The following is an 18,091-nucleotide window of genomic DNA, read 5'->3' on the forward strand; positions in this document are numbered from 1 at the left end:
TGCGTGTGGCATATATGAGTCATTAAATGACTCCCGCCTCCTGGTGGTAGAGGGCGCTAGTGATCCTTCTTGCAACTACTCAGCTGCAGAAGAAGTGACAATGAGTGACGTGAATTGTGCTGGGACGGATACGACGCTACGGACCTTTCAGGATGTGACACATATGCTGGCTATTTTAACAACCGGGCTGAAATAAAGAATGTTCCAGTCCTAAATACCCAGTGTATTATTTATACAATAACATTTCCTGGTGGCAGCGGTGGGATAAAGAGATCACCCCCCGACAGAACCGTCGAATTCCCTCATACACTGGTCTCGAGACACCCGTGGACACACCCCTCTGACTATCAGGTACTATTAAACTCACTAAAACACTAGCAACACACTAGAAAGATAAGGGATTTCCCAGAATTATCCTAGTAAATGTGTCTAAAAACATCTGAATCCGTCCCAATGCAATCACGTTTTTGTTTTTTTTAACTTGATTTTTTTTTCTTCTTCTAGTCCTTCGCTATTAATATCCTCAAACACAAATCTTTCATCCTCGCTCAAATTAATGGGGAAATTGTCGTTTTCTCGGTCTGAATAGCTCTTTTTGTTGGAGGCTCCCATTATAAACAATGTGAAGATGTGAGGAGCCCTCACACCGGTGACGTCATCGTCTGCTACTTCCGGTACAGGCAAGGCTTTTTTATTAGCGACCAAAAGTTGCCAACTTTATCGTGGATGTTCTCTACTAAATCCATTCAGCAAAAATATGGCAATATGGCGAAATGATCAAGTATGACACATAGAATGGACCTGCTATCCCCGTTTAAATAAGAACATGTCATTTCAGTAGGCCTTTAATTTAATCAATTTAATTAATTTCTGAAATATAATCACATGACCAAAGTGGACTCACCACCTTTCAATTTGCACTTTGTTACAGCTATTCCCCCCCCTGCAAATTTGTGTTATTGTCGATACAACTGTTGGAAGACCCGATCGGTGCACGCATGCGCGAAGATTGCGACGGGGAGCTTCTCCGACGTCACGTCCTGTAATATTTACATGTTTGATTAATTCGTGTGTGTGTAATTTGATTTTTTTTTCATGAGAACTAAAAAAGAAAAAGAGCGTAAAAATGAACAATCGCTACACTTTTATCCGATTTTACTGTTTAATTATCGATGTCTGTTGACGGAAGTGATGTCGACTTAGCGCATGCGTGAACCGAGCGGGTGATAAAGCAAGATGGCGTGTGTCGGAGAAGGCCTAAACGCGGGAATTATATTTCTCTATTCTTAGATATATGTTGTTTAATAGAGCACACACGGTTAATAATTGTTTGTTTGTGGATACTTTAGCGCTTTGACGCTTCTCCTGTTTGCTAGCTTCATTTGAGATAGCTTGCAGCTAGTTTAGCTGGCTAGTTAGCTTAGCTTGTTAGCTGCTAACAAAGAGAAGCGGAAGTTATTTAAACATCGCTAAGTAGGGAACAAATGTGAGTGTAAAGTGTTGTGATTGTGGGAAAATGTGCGAAAGAACGATAGCAAAGTATGAGGAGGTACTTTGTCCAACAAAAGAGGAGAAGGAGCGACAACATCAACTACTGGATGTTTATTATAAGAAACATCATCAAGTTGTGTTACACAGAACAGGTTTGTTTACTTCTTACTCTCACATCTTTACTAACTTTATATTTCATTATTAACACTATTCTTTAATATATGGTGCATAAGAAGTTTGGTTGTCTTGTGAGGACGATGTACAAACCCTGTTTCCATGAGTTGGGAAATTGTGTTAGATGTAAATATAAACGGAATACAATTATTTGCAAATCCTTTTCAGCCCATATTCAGTTGAATATGCTACAAAGACAACATATTTGATGTTCAAACTCATAAATTTTATTTTTTTTGCAAATAATTAACTTTGAATTTCATGGCTGCAACACGTGCCAAAGTAGTTGGGAAAGGGCATGTTCACCACTGTGTTACATCACATTTTCTTTTAACAACACTCAATAATTGTTTGGGAACGGAGGAAACTAATTGTTGAAGCTTTGAAAGTGGAATTCTTTCCCATTCTTGTTTTATGTAGAGCTTCAGTCCTTCAACAGTCCGGGGTCCCCGATATCGTATTTTACGCTTCTTAATGCGCCACACATTTTCCATGGGAGACAGGTCTGGACTGCAGGCGGGCCAGGAAAGTACCCACACTCTTTTTTTTTTACGAAGCCACGCTGTTGTAACACGTGCTGAATGTGGCTTGGCATTGTCTTGCTGATATAAGCAGGGACATCCATGAAAAAGACGGCGCTTAGATGGCAGCATATGATGTTCCAAAACCTGTATGTACCTTTCAGCATTAATGGTGCCTTCACAGATGTGTAAGTTACCCATGCCTTGGGCACTAATGCACCCCCATACCATCACAGAAGCTGGCTTTTCAACTTTGCGTCATGGTGTCCGGATGACACCATGACGAATATTTCCAAAAACAATCTGAAATGTGGACTCGTCAGACCACAGAACACTTTTCCACTTTGCATCAGTCCATCTTAGATGATTTCGGGCCCAGAGAAGCCGGCGGCATTTCTGGATGTTGTTGATAAATGGCTTTCTCTTTGCATAGTAGAGCTTGAACTTACACTTACAGATGTAGCGACCAACTGTATTTAGTGACAGTGGTTTTCTGAAGTGTTCCTGAGCCCAGTCCATAGTGAGAGTGCAGTCCACAGTGGATCGAACATAATAGTGAGAGTCCAGTCCATAGTGGATCTGGAATAATATTATGAGAGTCCAGTCCATAGTGGATCTAACATAATACTGTTAGAGTCCAGTCCACAGTGGATCTAACATAATATTGTTACAGTCCAGTTCATAGTGGATCTAACATAAAAGTGAGAGTCCAGTCCATAGTGGATCTAACATAATAGTGAGAGTCCAGTCCACAGTGGATCTAACATAATATTGTTAGAGTCCAGTCCATAGTGGATCTAACATAAAAGTGAGAGTCCAGTCCATAATGGATTCAACATAACAGTGAGAGTCCAGTCCATAGTGGATCTAACATAATAGTGAGAGTCCAGTCCATAATGGATTCAACATAATAGTGAGAGTCCAGTCCATAGTATATCTAACATAATAGTGAGAGTCCAGTCCATAATGGATTCAACATAATAGTGAGAGTCCAATCCATAGTGGATCTAACATTTTAGTGTGACAGTCCAGTCCATAGTGGATCTAACAATAGTGTGAGAGTCCAGTCCATTTTGGATCTAACATAATATTGTGAGAGTCCAGTCCATAATGGATTCAACATAATAGTGAGAGTCCAGTCCACAGTGGATCTAACATAATATTGTTAGAGTCCAGTCCATAGTGGATCTAACATAAAAGTGAGAGTCCAGTCCATAATGGATTCAACATAATAGTGAGAGTCCAATCCATAGTGGATCTAACATTTTAGTGTGACAGTCCAGTCCATAGTGGATCTAACAATAGTGTGAGAGTCCAGTCCATTTTGGATCTAACATAATATTGTGAGAGTCCAGTCCATAATGGATTCAACATAATAGTGAGAGTCCAGTCCACAGTGGATCTAACATAATATTGTTAGAGTCCAGTCCATAGTGGATCTAACATAAAAGTGAGAGTCCAGTCCATAATGGATTCAACATAATAGTGAGAGTCCAATCCATAGTGGATCTAACATTTTAGTGTGACAGTCCAGTCCATAGTGGATCTAACAATAGTGTGAGAGTCCAGTCCATTTTGGATCGAACATAATATTGTGAGAGTCCAGTCCATAATGGATTCAACATAATAGTGAGAGTCCAGTCCACAGTGGATCTAACATAATAGTGTGAGAGTCCAGTCCATAGTGGATCTAACATAATAGTGTGAGAGTCCAGTCCATAGTGGATCTACCATAATAGTGAGAGTCCAATCCATAGTGTATCTAACATAATAGTGAGAGTCCAGTCCATAATGGATTCAACATAATAGTGAGAGTCCAGTCCATAGTGGGGCCAGCAGGAGATCATCTTGAGCGGAGACAGGTCAGCAGTAAGGAGAGGGGGACAGAGCAGAAAAAGAAACGGCAGATCAACTGGTCTAAAACTGGGTTCTGTTTGAAGGCTAGAGTATACAAATCGAGAGGAGCCAGATGAGGTGGTTCGGGCATCTGGTCAGGGTGCCACCTGAACGCCTCCCAAGGGAGGTGTTTAGGACACGCCTGACCGGTAGGAGGCCAAGGGGAAGACCCAGGACATGTTGGGAAGACTATGTCTCCCAGCTGGCCTGGGAACGCCTCGGGACTACTTTTTACTTTCACTTGAGTCATATTAGTCTAAGCCAGGGGTCACCAACCTTTTTTAAAGCAAGAGCTACTTGTTGGGTACTGATTAATGCAAAGGGCTACCAGTTTGATACACACTTAAATAAATTGCCAGAAATAGCCAATTTGCTCAACTCTATCTTATTATTAATAATGAATGATATTTATCTTTGTGGAAACACTGATCTTAATGATTTCTCACAATAAATATATAAAGAAACAGATAAATATCAACAACAAAAAAAAGGGTATTTCTGTCCGTCATTCGGTCGTACATTTTTTTTCCTTCTACGGAAGGATTTTTGTAGAGAATAAATGATGAAAAAAACACTTAATCGAACGGTTTAAAAGGGGAGAAAACACGAAAAAAATTAAATTAAATTTTGAAACATAGTTTATCTTCAATTTCGACTCTTTAAAATTCAAAATTCAACTGAGAGAAATGAAAAGAAAAACTAGCTAATTTTAATGTTTTTGAAAAAAATTTAAATAAGAATTTATGGAACATCATTATTAATTTTTCCTGATTAAGATTACTTTTGTAGAATTTTGATGACATGTTTTAAAAAGGTTAAAATCCAATCTGCACTTTGTTAGAATATATAACAAATTGGACCAAGCTATATTTCTAACAAAGACAAATCATTATTTCTTCTAGATTTTCCAGAACAAAAATTTTAAAAGAAATTTAAAAGACTTTGAAATATGATTTAAATCTGATTCTACAGATTTTCTAGATTTGCCAGAATAGTTTTTGGGAATTTTAGTCATAATAAGTTTGAAGAAATATTTCACAAATATTTTTTCGGCGATAAAACAGAAGCTAAAATGAAGAATTCAATTAAAATGTATTTATTATTCATTACAATAAATAAAAAAATTTACTTGAACATTAATTTAAATTGTCAGGAAAGAAGATGAAGGAATTTAAAAAGTAGAAAGGTATATGTGTTTAAAAATCCTAAAATAACTTTTAAGGTTCTATTTTTTTCTCTAAAATTGTCTTTCTGAAAGTTATAAAAAGCAAAGTAAAAAAATAAATTAATTTATTCAAAGAAGTGAAGACCAAGTCTTTAAAATATTTTCATGGATTTTCAAATTCTATTTGAGTTTTGTCTCTCTTAGAATTAAAAATGTCGAGCAAAGTGAGACAAGCTTGTTAGTAAATAAATACAATTTAAAAAAAATAAAGGCAGCTCACTGGTAAGTGCTGCTATTTGAGCTATTTTTAGAACAGGCCAGCGGGCGACTCATCTGGTCCTTACGGGCGACCTGGTGCCCGAGTTGGTGACCCCTGATCTAAAGTCTTACTTGACTACAATTTTTGGGCGCTCTACCCACCTCTGGTAACACATCAACATTTTCCTCACTAAATATATTTCCTAAAGTGCTATAGACATAAAAAACATTTCCAGATGTTTGGAACAACCCAAGTAATCTATACATACAAAGAAAGTACATCAACTAAAATCAGAAATGTAGTTATCTTTAGTAATGTGATACATAATATAGTAAGTATAGTATCAGCATATGGGCAATATTACAGTTGTTGGTTCAAAATTACTTGGGATAGGAAATCAGTCCATGGACAAATGCCAAATACTTTTAATCAGAGCCAATAGGTGATGATTAGGGACCGATATCCCTTTGGGACAGAGGACCCTATTGAATTTCTAAGGTTTGATTATTATTATTATTGTTTATTACTATTCCGCCGCCTCTTTGAGCTGTAATTTGACCGCCTTAACATCCTTCAAAAACTCACCAAATTTGACAAACACATCAGGACCGGCGAAAATTGCGATCTAATCAAAAAAAAAAAACCCCAACACTCAAAATTGCGCTCTAGCGCCCCGTAGGAAGAAAACACAGACAAAACTGTCTGGAACTTCCAGTAGCAATGTCGTAGAAACATGAAACAAAAACCTCTATGTAGGTCTCCGTTAGACCTATATTTCATACACTCATACCTCCCAGCTAAAATCAACAGGAAGTTTGCAATTCCCCCTTCAATACAAAAGTTGGCTCAAAATATTTCGCTTTTTTTCAGACATTATCTTCTCTGAGGCCGTTTGTCATTTCCGCTTCTAATAAACACAGAAGAGCGATTGAACCCTTCTGATTTAAAGCTGATGAAAAGGTTTTAATTACTACTCCGGTTTGGATTTTATGAGCCCGCAAAGTTTCGGTGCGCTTTTGCAGTTGCAATAATGTTGTCACAAGATGGCGGCTTCCTGCTCAGACAAAACTTCCTCTAACTCACTGTAGAAATGTCATACTCACATGAAACAAAAACCTCAATGTAGGTCTCACTGAGCCCTATATTTCATAGAATGACAACCTCCAGCTAAAACCAACAGGAAGTTTGCTATTCCCCCTTCAATACAAAAGCTCCACTCCGTTAACAATGCATTAGAGTTTCAACAAGGCGTCCTTATAAAATGCCCAAGCCACTTTACAACTGTTATTACTATGAGACTGATGTATAACACGTGTATACAACTTTTTCTCTGTAATAATCCATCCATCCATCTTCTACCACTTATCCGGGCTTGGGTCGCGGGGCAGTAGCCCAAGCGGTCCCGTCCATTGCTGCTTGCAGCTTTAATTTGAATATTGATTTTGTTACACCGCCGTCATGTTTTTTTTCTGATTATAATTGTGATCAAAAATTAATTTGGATTATTACCCACATGCCACATACCTAAAACAAATGTCACGTATCCAAACAGCAGGAGAAAAAAATGCGCTATACAAGTACAACCCATTGATTGTTATTTTTATAACCATTTTACAAATGTTTTTATATTTGCAATTCTTTATTAAGGGATGTATTACATTAGAGCAGGGGTCACCAACCTTTTTGAAAGCAAGAGCTACTTCTTGGGTATTGATTAATGCGAAGGGCCACCAGTTTGATACACACTTAAATGATTTGCCAGGAATAGCCAATTTGCTCAATTTACCTTTACCTCTATATTATTAATAATGATGAATTATATTTATCTTTGTGGAAACACTGATCATATTAATGATTTCTCACAATAAATATATATAGAAACGGATACTTTTATTTAAAAAAAAGGGTATTTCTGTCTGTCATTCCGTCAGACATTTTTTTTCCTTCTACGGAAGGTTTTTTGTAGAGAATAAATGAAAAAAACACTAAATTGAACGGTTTAAAATTGGAGAAAACACGAAAAAAATGAAAATTACATTTTGAAACAGTTTATCTTCAATTTCGACTCTTTAAAATTCAAAATTCTACCGAATAAAAGAAGAGAAAAAGTAGCTAATTCGAAACTTTTAGAAAAAATTTAAAAAAAAATTATGGAACATCATTAGTAATTTTTCCTGATTCAGATTAATTTTAGAATTTTGATGACATGTTTTAAATGTGTTAAAACCCAATCTGCACTTTGTTAGAATATATAACAAATTGGACCAAGCTATATTTCTAACAAAGACAAATCATTATTTCTTCTAGATTTTCCAGAACAAAAATTTTTAAAGAAATTCAAAAGACTTTGAAATAAGATTTAAATTTGATTCTACAGATTTTCTAAATTTGCCAGAATATTTTATTTTTATTTTAATCATAATAAGTTTGAAGAAATATTTCACAAATATTCTTCGTGGAAAAAACAGAGGCTGAAATGAAGAATTAAATAAAAATTGATTAATTTTTCTTTACAATAAAAAAAATTAAATTTACTTGAACATTGATTTAAATTGTCAGGAAAGAAGATGAAGGAATTTAAAAGGTAAAAAGGTATATGTGTTTAAAAATCCTAAAACCATTTTTAAGGTTGTATTTTTTTCTCTAAAATTGTCTCTCTCTAAGAAGCAAAGTAAAAAAATAAATGAATTTATCTAAACAAGTGAAGACCAAGTCTTTCAAATATTTTCTTGGATTTTCAAATTTTATTTGAGTTTGGTCTCTCTTATAATTAAAAACGTCGAGCTTGCTAGTAAATAAATAACATTTAAAAAATAGAGGCAGCTCACTGGTAAGTGCTGCTATTTGAGCTATTTTTAGAACAGGCCAGCGGGCGACTCATCTGGTCCTTACGGGCTACCTGGTGTGTTGGTGACCCCTGCATTATAGATTTTAACTTCAATTATCCATCTCTATTAATAAGTACCCCACGGTGTCCTTTTCCTGTGGATAATGTTGTAAGCCCCCCCCCCCCCCCCTAGAGATTTTGGACTAGTTCATACTGTATGTTTCTAAAAGCATATTTTTGTCTTCTTGTGTGCTGCAGATGTCTGTGAAGAACATCTTCTCCCTGAGCAAAAGGAGTGTAGTCTCAGGATGCAGCCAGGTGAGACACAACCCCCTTACTTTAAAAAGGAAGAGGAGGTGCCAGAGACCCCGCGCTTCAAAAATAAACTGAAGCATCCGCTGAACCCCGGCATTGATCGGGACAAGGAGGAACCGCTGACCCCCCACTTTAAAAAGGAAGAGGAGGCGCCACGGACCCTCTGGCCTAAAGAGGAAGAGGTGGAACACTGCATCAGTCAGGGGGGAGAGCATATTGAAGGACCGGTGGGGTCTCCAGTGACTGGTGTCCCTGTGAAGAGTGAAGATGATGAGGAGAAGGAAGAGGCGGAGCCTCCAACTCAACACATGACAACAGAAGCTGATGGAGACCACTGTGGAGGATCACAAGCAGACAAGCTCTTAGCTCCACTATCAGATAGTGAGGACACAACCTCACACTCTCCTGACACTGATGATGAAGACTCTAAAGACAATAAGACATGTCACACCGACGACGCACGCTTTAAATGTTCTCACTGCGACAAAACGTTCAATTACCGTCGGAATCTGAAAACGCACACGAGAAGACACACCGGAGAAAAACCCTTCACCTGCTCAGTGTGCGGTAAACGTTTTGGGCTTAGTCAAAATTTGAAAGTGCACATGAGAACGCACACTGGAGAAAAACCTTATGTCTGTTCAATCTGCGGTAAGGGTTTTGGAACGAGCCACAATTTGAAATTACACATGCGAATACACACCGGAGAAAAACCTTTCATCTGTTCAATATGCGCTAAAGGTTTTACACACAGTCAGAGTTTGAAAAGGCACACAATATTACACACCGGAGAAAAAAACCCTTTTACGTGTTTAATCTGCGGTAAGGGTTTTGTTCTAAGTCACAATTTGAAGGTGCACATGAGAACACACACCGGGGAAAAACCTTTTATATGTTCAGTCTGCGGTAAAGGTTTTGCACAAAGTTCATGTATGGAAAAACACAGAAGGATACACACTGGGGAAAAGTCTTTTATATGTTCAATCTGTAGTAAAGGTTTTGTGCAAAGCAACAATTTGAAAGTGCACATGAGAACGCACACCGGCGAAAAACCCTTTTCCTGTTCAACCTGTGGTAAAGGTTTCACGGAAAATCAGTGTTTGAAAAGACACACGAGAACGCACACGGGCGAAAAATCCCATTCCTGTTCAATCTGCAACAGAAGCTTTTGTGACCGACCAAACCTTGTAGCACACATGAGAACACACACTGGAGAGAAAGTGTTGAGTTGCAGTGTGTGTGGTGAAAGATTCTCTTATAAGTACCAGCGCAAGAAACACAAGTGTGCTGGTGAGAACAGCAGCAGCAAATGAAACTGCAGGATTTGAAATAAACCTTCAAGACTTTAATTTTGACTTTCTAACAACCTCACATATAACATGTGTGACATTGTTGTTTGTGTGTCCTTTTCAACCTATAGTCAATTGAAAAGACTGTAAAGACAAGATACTCAACATTCGAACTGGTCAACTTATGTATTTTTTTACAGATATTAGCTCATTTGGAATTTGATACCTGCAACATGTTTCAAAAAAGCTGGCCAAAGTGGCAAAAAAAGGAGCGAGAAAGTCGAGGGATAAATGATAAATGGGTTGTACTTGTATAGCGCTTTTCTACCTTCGAGATACTCAAAGCACTTTGACACTACTTCCACATTTACCCATTCACACACACATTCACACACTGATGGAGGGAGCTGCCATGCAAGGCGCTAACCAGCACCCATCAGGAGCAAGGGTGAAGTGTCTTGCTCAGGACACAACAGACGTGACGAGGTTGGTACTAGGTGGGCATTGAACCAGGGACCCTCGGGTCCCTGGTTCAATCCCCACCATCACCTGCCTGCCGGGACTCCCACTGCGCCACGCCGTCCCCAGATCAATTGACACGGTGAAAAAATGGTAGAGTGATGTACAAAAAAAACAATTCCTTATCAGAACCATCCAAGGATATGCTGGACATGGAAAATACCTGGTGATAGAGGTAGAAACAAAAATGATTTTTTATTATTAAGGAGCGGTTTAAAAACTCTATCCTTAGCAGGGGATGAAATTGAGACTCAAAAACATCCCAAAAAATAATATATATATATATATATAAATAAAAAATAAATTAAAAAGGACCAAGATCTTCAAAATAATGTTGCTACAACAGTGTCAAACAAATTTAAAGCTAAAAATGCTACACACATTCACAACTGCAGAAGACAGCAATAATATATAATCCAAACCACGGAAAAACATGTTCCTGTTGTTAAATGTAAAAAATGGATGACTCAAGAAATTCTTGATTAATTGGACACGGGCAGAGTATCAAAACATAACAAAAGTGAGTACAACAAACTTGATAAGCTTATAAAGAAGAAATGCAACATGGCTAAAGAAGTCTGGATAAACTCAGAATGGGAAGAAATAAAACAACACAAGGACACTGATAACAAGTACATGAACCAAAAGATCAATGAAGTCAACAGGACGCAGGGCCCCCCAAAGTCAGCATGCATCAAATCAAAGGAAGGCATTCTGTCAAGATAGTCAGAATATATTAAAGATTTAATCCATGACGACCAAGGCCCAGCTCCAACTATAAAAAAAAACATGGAAGGCCTACACTATAACAGAAGATGAAGTGAAAAATGCCGTGTCCAAAATGAAACATGATAAAGCGGTTGGAGCAGATAAAATACCAATTCAAGTCATAGAAGCACTCGAAGAAATTGGAACATCAAAGCTGACAAAACGGTTTAACATCATTTACGACGACGGGCAAATTCCATCAGATATGTACAATCTATTTTTATTACTCTGCCAAAGAAACCAGGACTCATAGACTGTGATCAACATGGATTAACAAGCTTTATAAGTCATACCACCAAAATGTTTCTTAAGAGTACTGATGGCAAGAGCAAGGACTAAGATACATCCAGAGTTTTCATCCAAACAATTCAAATTTCTCCCTGACCAGTGCACCAGAAATGCTATATTCACACTTTGCATGGTAATGGAAAGATCAATAGAAGTGCAAGCGCATGTATACGTGTGTTTTATTGACTATTCAAAAGCATTTGATAAAGTGAAAAATAAAAACCTTTGCCAAATCTTGAATGAGCTGGATATTGTTGGGAAAGATCAGAGGGTTATCAGAAATATGTACTGGGAACAAGAATCAGCAGTCCGAATAGATGGTGAATGCAGTCAATTCGAATCCATTCAAAGGGGTGTTCGACAAAGTTGTGAACTATCTCCTGATCTGTTTAACATCTACAGCGAAATGATCTTATGCAACATCAATCATCAAGACGGCATAAAAGTTGGAGAAAATAACGTTAACCTCAGATGTGCAGATGACACTGTGCGAGTAGCTGACTGAAGAAAAACTACAGAACATCCTGAAAAGAGTAATCGCCCACAGTGAAGCTAACGGACCGGCTCTAAACCTCAACAAAAGTGACAGTTTCCAAGAAACCACATCTATGTAACATCACATGCAAAAAGAATATTAAAAAAAAGTGGATCAATTCAACTACCTCAGCGTCAAAGTAACATCTGATGGTAGGTGTGAAAAAGAGATAAACGGATTGCCATAGGGACGGCGTGGCGCAGTGGGAGAGTGGCCGTGCGCAACCCGAGGGTCCCTGGTTCAAATCCCACCTAGTACCAACCTCGTCACGTCCGTTGTGTCCTGAGCAAGACACTTCACCCTTGCTCCTGATGGGTGCTGGTTGGCGCCTTGCATGGCAGCTCCCTCCATCAGTGTGTGAATGTGTGTGTGAATGGGTAAATGTGGAAGTAGTGTCAAAGCACTTTGAGTACCTTGAAGGTAGAAAAGCGCTATACAAATACAACCCATTTATCATTTATTTATTTAAATGACAGCTTCAACAAAACAAGTCTTATATTTAGAAATAGAAATATCTCAACTGACACCAAACTCAGAGTCATCAAAACATATGTACGGTCTGGTCTGTTCTGCTTTACGGCAGTGAATGCTGGACTTTAAATAAACAACAACTGAGAAAATTAGAGGCAACTGTAATGTGGTTCTTAAGAAAAATACCCCACATATTAAGGACTGAAAAGGAAAGTCATGAAGAAGTATTGGCGTGGGCAAAAGCAAGAAGATCTCTCATTGCAACGATTCAAAATAGGCAGCTGGAATTCCTCAGACATGTCATTAGAAAAGACAGCTTAGAAAAACTGATATTAACAGGAAAACTAGCAGGAAAAAAAAGCTGCAGGTCCACAACGAACAACAGCCTAAGAAATGTTATCAGAAATATAAATAAAATATATCTCATACAAAGAGCGGACAACAGAGAAGACAGGAGAGTCCTGATCATCAATAACTGATACTCCACGATGAATTGGGGTATCAGGCATTGTATCGCATGTAATTGAAGATGGTTTCGCAAAACTAAAAGTTTGTATAGTGAAGCAGAGTAACCCATAAACAATCAGTGTAAACATGAATAACTGCTTCTGGCTTCTATTTTTTTGTGACAAACAAATATGTGCTCCAATCACTCTATCACAAAAAAATAAGACTTGTAGAAATGATTGGAAAACTCAAGACAGCCATGACATTATGTCCTTCACAATTGTAAACTTCTGACCACGACTGTGTATATAAACCAAGATGAGAGGGTAATGGCTCAACAATCTCCTTTATCCAAACAACACAACAACACAGCAAGTCTAAATGAAAATACAAACACACACACACACACGCCTGCACGCCCACACACACACAGACACGCACACACAAACACAAGTCTTGGTGTGCTCCAAAACCAAACAAATCAAAAAAGGAAAATAATTTTACCTTCTGTATGGGAATATTTGTGGAATTGTTGAACACTTGGGGAGTTTAAGGTTGATAAAAAAAAGCAGTAGTTTCACATGTGAGGTGGTCCTTCATCAGCCTGTGTCCCGGTAGTGCCCTTTCCTTCGCAGTAATAAAGATCTGCCGTGGCATCTTTTTCGGTCTTAGCAGAATTAAAGACTTGCTGCAGAACCAAACCCCCATTTGCTGATAAAATCCTCGAACTGAAGAGGCTGCAAGTCATGGGTTAACTAGCTAAAACGCTAGCTCAAAGTCGTTGTCTAGAAACCTGAAGCACTACAGCCAGACTGAGCGTTTAAACACATTTTAAGCATTTCTAATCACACGCAGGGCCAACAAAGATAGACAACATTCACACTCACATTTGCACACTAAGGCCAATTTTAGTGTTGCCAAAGAACCTAAGCTTGTCTTTGGAGGTCGGAAGAAGCCGGACTACTCATAGCAGGGGTCTCAAACATGCTGCCCGTGGGCCAATTGCGCCCCGCGAGACGTTATAATGCGGCATGCGCTCTGATATGACAATTTAATGTTTTCGCGGCCCGCGAGTTTAATATGAAGGGCGCTTGACAGCGTCATACTTGCCCACGTCCCCAATTTTCCAGGGAGAGCCCTGAATTTCAGGGCACCAATTCTCTCGATGCTGCTGTCAATTATTACCAGATCAAAAATATTCAGGGAGTGCCATATTGGCATTGCCCTTAGCGCCCCTTACATCCTGAACTTGCTGCGGGCAAGCCTATTTGTATGTTGCATCTGGCCATGTGCATCATTGCAAGACATACTTGATCAACAGCTACACACGTCACACTAAGAGTGGCCGCAAAAAAAACCTTTAACACTCCTACAAAAATGCGCCACACCGTGAACCCACACCAAACAAGAATGACAAACAAACCTCGGGAGAACATCCGCACCGTTATACAACACAAACACACCAGAACAACCACCCAGAACCCCATGCAGACCTAACTCCATACACACCCCTGCCACCACCAACCAACCCACCCACCCTACTTGCGTCGGTTGAGGTGTTGTATATTGTAGCCCTGCAAGGTGTTCTGGGCACTTGCTCTCCTGTGCCTAAGCCGGGTTAGGGTGCGGAAACTCTCCCAAAAAGGGTCCGTCATCCCTGTCTGGCGTGGGCTCAAAGCGCGGCGCACATCTGCAAAAGCGCCAAAGCTGTTTACACGGCACCCTCAGTATGAACTGAATGGCCGCTAAACAAGTACGTCCTGCAGCCACGCACGTCCTTCTGCACAAGTCTCACACAACATGTAAAAGAGCGTGCACATCAGTTAAATGATGTAGAAGCGTGCGCGATGACTTGTAGTGGTTTGGTAGTCTTCTTTTGGGGGTGTGCGGACCCCTGGAGGTACTTGAAGATATGCAAAGGCATAAGTGAGATTTATTAAAAACATTCTAAATATCAGCAGCAATTCATAAATCCTTTATACATAGGAATATTGAATAATACTTCAATGAAGTATGAATGTAAGTTCATAAACTGTGGAAAAATAATACAACAATCCAACATTGAGTGTTGATAGCGACACACGTTGTGGACATGTTCCATAAATATTGATGTTAAAGATTGTTTTTTTGTGAAGAAATGTTTAGAATGAAGTTGATGAATCCAGATGGATCTCTTTTAAAATCCCCAAAGAGGGCACTTTAAGTTGATGATTACTTCTATGTGTAGAAATCTGTATTTATAATTGAATCACTTGTTTATTTTTCAACAAGTTTTTTAGTTATTTTTATATCTTTTTTTCCAAATAGTTCAAGAAAGACCACTACAAATGAGCAATATTTTGCACTGTTATACAATTTAATAAATCAGAAACTGATGACATAGTGCTGTGTTTTACTTCTTTATCTCTTGTTTTCAAACAAAAATGCTTTGCTCTGATTAGGGGGTACTCGAATTAAAAAAATGTTCACAGGGGGTACATCACTGAAAAAAAGGTGAGAACCACTGTTGTAGAGGACGTTAAAGGCAGTGCAGTCACGGCAGCCCTTAATAATGAAAATTGGGACACATTCGGGAGAATGATTGCACTGGTAGATTGTCGGGAGGTGCACTGAAATTCAGGAGTTTCCCGGAAAAATCGTGAGGATTGGCAAGTAAGCCATTCATAGAAGGTGAATTCATTAAAAAGTGCATGTTAGATTTTTTAAGAAATATTTTCTTGCGGTCCAGCCTCATCCAGTTTCTGTATCCAGTGGACCCCAGGTAAATTGGGTTTGAGACCCCTGACTTTGAGTCAAGTGGAGGAGTTCAAGTACCTAGGAGTCTTGTTCACGAGTGGGGGAAGAGTGGATCGTGAGATCGACAGGCGGATCGGTGCGGCGTCTTCAGTAATGCGGACGTTGTATCGATCCGTTGTGGTGAAGAAGGAGCTGAGCCGGAAGGCAAAGCTCTCAATTTACCGGTCGATCTACGTTCCCATCCTCACCTATGGTCATGAGCTTTGGGTCATGACCGAAAGGATAAGATCACGGGTACAAGCGGCCGAAATGAGTTTCCTCCGCCGTGTGGCGGGGCTCTCCTTTAGAGATAGGGTGAGAAGCTCTGTCATCCGGGAGGAGCTCAACGTAAAGCCGCTGCTCCTCCACATTGAGAGGAGCCAGATGAGGTGGTTCGGGCATCTGGTCAGGATGCCACCCGAACGCCTCCCTAGGGATGTGTTTAGGGCACGTCCAGCTGGTAGGAGGCCACGGGGAAGACCCAGGACACGTTGGGAAGACTATGTCTCCCGGCTGGCCTGGGAAGGCCTCGGGATCCCCCGGGAAGAGCTAGACGAAGTGGCTGGAGATAGGGAAGTCTGGGCTTCCCTGCTTAGGCTGCTGCCCCCGCGACCCGACCTCGGATAAGCGGAAGATGATGGATGGATGGATGGATGGATGGACTTTGAGGGAACCCACACAGTCACGGGGAGAACGAGCAAACGCCACACACAAAGAACCCGAGCCCACGCATGACAAATATGGAAATAAAAACACTTCGTAAGTGCCGGTTTACACACAAAGGCATATCTGCGCGGAGTAAATGTTTGAAGACCGAAAAGGACGCAAATAGAGGCGTTTGTAATTCGAGGTTTCACCTTATCTTCTTCCTTACCACTGTCAGCTCATATTTGTATTCAAAGCGCTCTCCGTCAAACCTCTGCGGGTTATTTATCGCTGACAACAAATCACATACGTTAAATTAGACCTCTTTGAGTAATGACAGAGAGGGAAATGTGACGTGCTCATTTGGAGAAAACAGGAACGGAGCTAATGAAGCTCTCATTCAGTCGTTCCTTCATAAACAAATCATCCAATTGTCCTCCTCGCTGAACTTCATCTTCAGAGGCAGCTGACTCAACAAAGAGCGCTTATTGGAGTTGGTATTAAAAGCTATTCATTACAATCTGTGCCATAAAGAGGCTTTTCAAATAAAGCAGTGGGCTTCATCGTGTAATCAATATGATGTGTAAAGTGCTGGTAGAAATGTCCTGCCCCCTATTGTTTTACATTAACAGCAAGGAGACGTCCAAGTTCTATCACCTCTACTTCAGCTGATTTATTCTCCCGTCGATGGAAGCCGTGGAAATAAAGCATATCCGACACCCAACATTATGTTCGATTCCCCAAACATTGCATCTCTAATTTGGTTACATTTTTAATTATTTCCTCAGGGTTTTCTTTACCTTGACCTCAGAACCCTTTCAAACCTCCCGCGGACTATTTCTTCCTTCTTCAATGGCACGCTTGCTGACATCTGCCATCAAAAGAGCGAATCGGGAAGCTTTTGTGGTGTCAGAGCTCGCGGTTCAAAAACGTGACACCGAGGCTTCGGGCAGAAGAAAAAGCAGAAATGAAAAGTGACAAACTCGGTGACACTTTCGAGTTTGAGAGGAATGACGTTATCAAAGCTGTTGTTACAATGTTGTTGTTACAATGCGTATGTGATCCCACAATGGGGCCTTCAAAAGGTCCTCAACGACCTATAACATCTATTCAGTCTGCTCAGTGTCTTCATACAGTGTTAAATCTCAAAAGTGGTCGGAGAAAAAATTAGCTACAAATTTGGCGAGGACCTAAATGGCCATCTATGTATAATGCATTCGGAAAGTATTCACAAACCTTAACTTTTTATACACTTATGTTACAGCCTGATTTCAAAATAAATTTGTGAGGGGAGCTGGAACCTATACACCACTACATAATGACAATGTGAATTTTTTATTGTTTATTTTGAAAATGTATTATAAGTAAAAACTTTAAGGTGCAGACGGGTTAGTGCGTCTGCCTCACAATACGAAGGTCCGGAGTAGTCAGGGTTCAAACCCGGGCTCATCAAATGCTTATTTGGAACATCCCACAGGTGAACAGGCTAATTGGGAACAGGTGGGTGCCATGATTGGGTATAAAAGCAGCTTCCGTGAAATGCTCAGTCGTTCACAAACAAGGACGGGGCGAGGGTCACCACTTTGTGAATAAATGCGTAAGCAAATTGTCGAACGCTTTAAGAACGTTTTTCAACGAGTTATTGCAAGGAATTTAGGGATTTCACTATCGACGCTCCGTAATATCATCAAAAGGTTCAGATAATC

At 39.6% G+C, this 18,091-nt stretch overlaps 1 protein-coding gene across 1 annotated transcript; it reads left to right on the plus strand.

The window, feature by feature from the left end:
* Positions 1 to 1,215: 1,215 nt before the first annotated feature.
* Positions 1,216 to 15,347, plus strand: LOC133544990 (zinc finger protein 501-like). Its single transcript, XM_061890264.1, has 2 exons — positions 1,216 to 1,643; positions 8,592 to 15,347. The coding sequence occupies exons 1-2, from the start codon at positions 1,517 to 1,519 to the stop codon at positions 9,959 to 9,961; spliced, it is 1,497 nt and encodes a 498-aa protein (XP_061746248.1). The 5' UTR covers positions 1,216 to 1,516; the 3' UTR covers positions 9,962 to 15,347.
* Positions 15,348 to 18,091: the final 2,744 nt, after the last annotated feature.

Source organism: Nerophis ophidion, linkage group LG28 (genome assembly GCF_033978795.1).
Source record: "Nerophis ophidion isolate RoL-2023_Sa linkage group LG28, RoL_Noph_v1.0, whole genome shotgun sequence".
Taxonomy (NCBI): domain Eukaryota; kingdom Metazoa; phylum Chordata; class Actinopteri; order Syngnathiformes; family Syngnathidae; genus Nerophis; species Nerophis ophidion.